This window comes from Hyperolius riggenbachi, chromosome 5, assembly GCF_040937935.1.
Source record: "Hyperolius riggenbachi isolate aHypRig1 chromosome 5, aHypRig1.pri, whole genome shotgun sequence".
NCBI lineage: Eukaryota > Metazoa > Chordata > Amphibia > Anura > Hyperoliidae > Hyperolius > Hyperolius riggenbachi.
The window spans coordinates 35263324-35269323 of NC_090650.1; the positions used below are offsets into that span (position 1 = coordinate 35263324).

Here is a 6000-nt window from a genome sequence, read left to right on the forward strand (position 1 = left end):
CCCGACGACCGACGCAATACAGCAGGTATACATTACCTGTTCCGGTCGGCGCGAGTCCCCTGGTCCCCGCTGTCTTCTTTCCGCGCTGGAGAGGAAGTAGAGCGCCCTCTACTGTTTAAACCTCCCCTGGACAGGAAGTTCAGTAGCTGCAGAAACGGTCTGGAACCTGGAGCGGAGAAGAAGACAGTGGGGACCAGGGGACTCGCACCGGCCGGAACAGGTAATGTATGCAGGGGGGGCGGCAGCTCCACAGATTGTGATCGGTTTCAGGCTGAAATCGATTCACAATCTGTTGCAGTAAAGGTGGCCATACGATCCCTCTCTGATCAGATTCGATCAGAGAGGGATCTATCTGTTGGTAGAATCTGATGGCAAATCGACCAGTGTATGGCCACCTTTAAAGGGACTCTGAGCACCTCTCATGGGCATGCCTTTAAGACTCCGACCAGTACTGTAAAGTACTTAAATATGCATACCTTTGTATCTTGTGCTCTCCTCTTTCATTTCCTCTTTTCAGTTCTACACCAAATAATTTTCGTTCGATTTCAGTTTAAAAATCGCGGCTGCCATCTTGGCTATGTTATAACGTCCGGGCCACCCCTGTCTTCTCTGTTAGAGAAGTGCATCACTGAATGAAGCAGGAAGAGGAAGTGACACGCATGGCCACTGCAAGAGGCTCCTCCAGAGGGGTCATCGCACGACTTTGTTGGAAGTCATCTGGCATAAAGGCATGCCCATGAGAGGTGCTCGGAGTCCCTTTAACTCAACCTCTTGGACCATGATTCGTTGTCTGAATGACTGGGCTTGACTTTTATTACCACGTCCAAGAAGTAGGCTGGGTGTGGTCTCACAGACTAGTTTTAACAAGAAAAAGGAAATAACATGTCTCGAAGCCATGTCTACAAAGGGTGAAGGGTAGTTTAGTTTAGGTAAAACAGATACAGATAATTAACACATATAAATGACTATAATACTAGATTAAATTTACTTTAACACATGAAAGCCAGAATTATAAACCTCTCATTAACATGAACCCTTGTTATCAGTGCCTAACTATAACCTAAAGGGGCCCATACACCTAACGATTTTCCCGCCGATATACAGCGGCTGTGAAATCACTGCGCACACCGCTGACAGAACGATAGATTTCCATCCGAAGTCCATCGTTCCCGTCGACTCCCGTCGATCCATCCGTGCGGAAGATTTTTTTCAAGCGCCGGCGGGTCGGGAGTGCGTCGATAGCGGCGTTCGAATGCACGATGACCGACGCAATACAGCGGCAATACATTACCTGTGCCGCCGGCGCGAGTCCCGCTGTCACCGCTGCTCCGTCTCCGCGCTGGTCTGGTCTTCGGCATGCTTCACTTCTTCCTGCCCGGCAGGAAGTTTAAACAGTAGAGCGCCCTCTACTGTTTAAACTTCCTGCCAGGCAGGAAGAAGTGCAGCATGCCGGAGACCAGACCAGACCAGCGCGGAGATGGAGCAGCGGTGTCCAGGGGACTCGCGCTGGCGGAGCAGGTAATGTATGTGGGGCGGGGAGCGGCGGCAGCACCACCACCACAGATTGTGAACGGTTTCAGGCTGAAATCGGTTCACAATCTGTTTGCAGTAAAGGTGGCCATACGATCCCTCTCTGATCAGATTCGATCAGAGAGGGATCTATTTCTTGGTCGAATCTGATGGCAAATCGACCAGTGTATGGCCAAGACTATCTTGCTTTAATACTAACCCTAACCATCGAAACCTAACCCTAAAGCTGCCCATCCGTCAGGCAATGATGGGCAGATCGACCAATAGACAGATCTCTCTCTGATCCAATCTGATCATAGAGACATCTGTTGCCTGCCAATTACACTGCTGGACGACAAAATATATTAGATGTGCGAATTCCCAAAAAAGCACAAAGCACGCAAATCCTGCTATGTGTGAACAAGGCCTAAATCTTATGACTGTAGTAGCGCCATTAGAGTGTAACATCCTTTTCAGCAGAAACTGTAGTACAAAGCTCCATTTACCCCATAGGTAACCTGAATACTCAGATGTGTTCTTTGTTTACAGGGCTTTGGTCATATGACCTCACAGTGACTCAGCTTCTCCAGGAAAACGTGGAGGAATCTGAAAGAGGAATCATAAACGGGGTCCAAAACTCCATGAACAACCTGCTGGACCTGGTGCACTTCATTATGGTGATTTTGGGGCCCAACCCGGAGGCTTTCGGTCTGCTTGTCCTGATATCCGTGGCCTTTGTGGCCATGGGTCACGCAATGTATTTTCGATTTGCCTACAATACTTTAGGAAAGCGTTTGTTTTCTTGTTTCTCCTCTGACCACAGCTCAGGTCCAGACATGCAGCAACAGACTGATACCTACATGGCTGCCACCATTGCACTGACTGAGGTGGTGCCTACCTCTGAGACCAACCCTGATCCAGCCAATCAGCAACAGACTGGTGTCTCCACTAATGCCTTCACTCCATTGACTGAGATAGTGCTTAACTCTGACTCCATTCCAGTTCCAGCCAATCAGCAAAAGACTGATACCTCCAGAGGTGCTAACATTCCAGTGAATGGGCCATTGCCTATGTCCGACCCCAAACCAGTTCCAGCCAATGAGCAAAAGACTGAGGTCTCCAGTGATACTAACATTCCAATGAACGGGCCATTGCCTGTATCTGACTCTCAACCAGTTCCAGCCAATCAGGAACAGACTGATGTCTCCAGTGATACTACCAATCCAGTGAATGGGCCATTGCCTATATCTGATTCCCAAGTCCAACCAGTTCCAGCCAATCAAGAACAGACTGATGCCTCTGTTCCACCGATAGCACCTACCTCTTCTCCAAATCCTGTTGCTGCCACACAGGAACAGACTGATGACTTTACTGATGCTTCTGAACCACAGAATGATACAGTGTCTACCTCAACCCAGTCATCAACAGAATGATATCTCCTTTTTACGCTGACTGGGAAACTGCCTTCTTTTGACTTTAACACAGCTCCAACCAGTTAGCAACATACTGATGCCTGGACTGATAGGTCCTTTGGCTGGGATGTTTCTTCTGCTTTCAACCCAATTCCAACCGACCAAGAATAGGCTTAAGCCTTTGGTGATGTCTCCATTCCGCTGACAGAGATACTGCCTTCTTGTTCTAACTTCAGTCTAATGTCAACCAACCATCAACAAACTGAGGCATCTGCTGATGTCTCCGGGCTGCTGTCTTGGATAGTGCCTTCTTTTGCCTTCAACCAAGCTCTAGCCAATCAGAAGTCTCTGCTGATGTCTCCATTCCACTTTCTGGTTTAGTGTCTTCTTCTGAAGTCAACCCAGGTCCATCATATCAGCAGCAGACTGATGTCACTTGTATTCAGGGAACTGTAGTGAGATAATTACTGTGATCCTCTTAAATATGATGGTTGCCTGGCTGTGGTGCTGAGCCTCTATATATCATAAGTTCTCATTTTTAATGGAAGAAGTATGTGAGGCTATTATTTTTTTAGAAATAGGCCAACGATTGTGACATCCATATTTCTCCTACCCAAGGCCTTAACCTCCTGGGGGTTTCAATTATTTCGCCCAGGAGGTGGCGCAGCACTATTTTTAATTTTTTTTTATTTTTAAATCATGTAGCGAGCCCAGGGCTCGCTACATGATAGCCGCTGTGCAGCGGCATCCCCCCACCCCCTCCGATCGCCTCCGGCAATCAAATCAAACAGGAAATCCCGTTCAGAACGACGTCGTGACGTCAGAGGGAGTCTCGATCCACCCCTCAGCGCTGCCTGGCACTCATTGGCCAGGCTGCGCACGGGGTCTTGGGGGGGGGAGCGGCGCGGCACGGCGGGTAGCGGCGAATCAGCGCGGAGCGGCGGCGATCGGTATATACACGCAGCTAGCAAAGTGCTAGCTGCGTGCAACAAAAAAAAAATTATGCAAATCGGCCCACCAGGGCCTGAGAAATCCTCTGTGGCGGCTTACCCCGAGCTCAGCTCGGGATTCGCCCCCAGAGGGTTAAAGGAATACTGTAGGGGGGTTGGGGGAAAATGAGTTGAACTTACCCGGGGCTTCTAATAGTCCCCCGCAGACATCCTGTGTTGGCGCAGCCACTCACCGATCCTCCAGCCCCACCTCCGGTTCACTTCTGGAATTTCAGACTTTAAAGTCTGAAAACCACTGCGCCTGCATTGCCGTGTCCTCGCTCCCGCTGATGTCACTCACCACAAGTGCATTGCACAGGCACAGACCATACTGGGCCTGCGCAGTACGCTCCTGGTGACATCAGCGGGAGCGAGGACACGGAAATGCAGGCGCAGTGATTTTCGGACTTTAAAGTCTGAAATTCCAGAAGTGAACTGGAGGTGGGGCTGGAGCATCGGGGAGTGGCTGTGCGGACACAGGATGTCTGCGGGGGACCATTAGAAGCCCCGGGTAAGTTCAACTCATTTTCCCCCGACCCCGTACAGTATTGCTTTAAAGGAAATGCATATTGTTTCTTTAAGAAAAATCTTTTCTTTAAAATATGTATTTGTAAAAATAATTTTAAAAGTTTATGGCCAAGAATTCCTTATTCCTCAGGGTCGCCCCTTAGGGAACCCACCTCAGGGTCACCTCTTCCCCTTTTCATATAGACAATTCTCTACCCCCAAACCCCTAACTTGATGTCTTGAAGTTACAGGAACGTTACCATGCTGGTTTACCAGTAGGAATCCTGACCTCTTACAGTAGATATGACTCAATAGGGAATGCGCCATTCTGAGTTGCAACGTGGGGGTTTCTGGTTGCTACCGCAGGATGGTGGGAAGTGGGCAGAGTAGACCTGTTGTTTCCTATGGAAGGTGGGATCCAGGGAATGAGGTGCTGTCAGGACAGTGGGGAGGAGCAGGGCGGTTTGTTTAGGTGGAGGAGTCACCTGACTCTAAAGTTGAGTAACCACGTAAGAGTGTATGTTGTAGGATGGGACTAATTTAAGGAAACATGTTTCGTCCTCCAGCCTGTCGGATTTGTCGGGGGAACTCCTGGCTTACTGTGAGAACTTTGGCGATTGGAGAGACAGTAATGTGATCGCCTCACTACTATATGAACTGTCATTTTGTTTTCTCTCCCCTCCGTTTCTCTGAGTATATCGTCCATTATAAATAAACTATACGTTATTGAGTGGACAAAAGAAATCTGCAAAAACAAAGTGTACATTCCCTGAAATAGAGATCACCACTTAAATGCCTATAAAATAAGTATCAGGTTATGTGCATATCAGTGTGCCTGTCCGGATCTGTCCCCAGCAGGTACACCAATGAATGAAGGAAGGGCTGTGACTGGATCAAAACAGAATCGTGTGCAATGGCTTGTTTTTGGCCTTAGTGTAGGCCAAAAACTTCTGCAATGGTGCTGCTTGTTTTTGTTGTTTTGCTCTAGCATTTGCATGTGAAAAAATGCACAAGGCAAACTCAGGTAAAGTTTTTTTTTAATTTTAAACTGAACTGTGTATATACTGTGTATATATATATATATATATATATATATATATATATATATATATATATATATATATATAGATCTGACTTTTGTGTTTTATCTGTTTTCTAGTAAAGCGGATCAAGTTTGGTCTGGTTTATGGGAAGTGGGTGTGGCTTTACATGACCTATGGGTGGAGTTTGTTACAGGTGCATGTGGTCTGTCTAGTGCAGAAGAGGCACGTATTTAAAGGATTACTTTATGGGGCAAAGGAGAAAAAGAGTTGAACTTACCCGGGGCTTCTAATGGTCCCCCGCAGATGTCCTGTGCCCGAGCAGCCACTCACCGATACTCCGGTCCCCGCTGACGGTTCACTTCTGAAATTTGCCACTGCGCCTCCGCGGCCTGCTCCTCGCTCCCGCTGATGTCATGGGAGCGTACTGCGCAGGTGCAGTACGGCCTGCTCAGTATGCTCCTGGGACGTCAACGGGAGTGAGAAGAAGGCCGCACAGGCGCAGTAAGGTGTAGTGGTTTTGCGACTATAACTTTACAGTCG

General features: G+C 48.2%; 1 protein-coding gene across 4 annotated transcripts in view; it reads left to right on the forward strand.

Annotated features, from left to right (window-relative positions):
- LOC137518116 (ferroportin-like) overlaps positions 1–4019 on the forward strand; it is a 79647-nt gene extending 75628 nt beyond the window's left edge. For all 4 annotated transcript variants that reach the window (XM_068235472.1, XM_068235471.1, XM_068235473.1 and 1 more), the window contains one exon: positions 2059–4019. In XM_068235472.1, the coding sequence (XP_068091573.1) occupies positions 2059–2942 (884 nt within the window). In that variant the 3' untranslated portion in view covers positions 2943–4019. The remainder of the gene's footprint in view (positions 1–2058) is intronic.
- The last annotated feature ends 1981 nt before the right edge of the window (positions 4020–6000 follow it).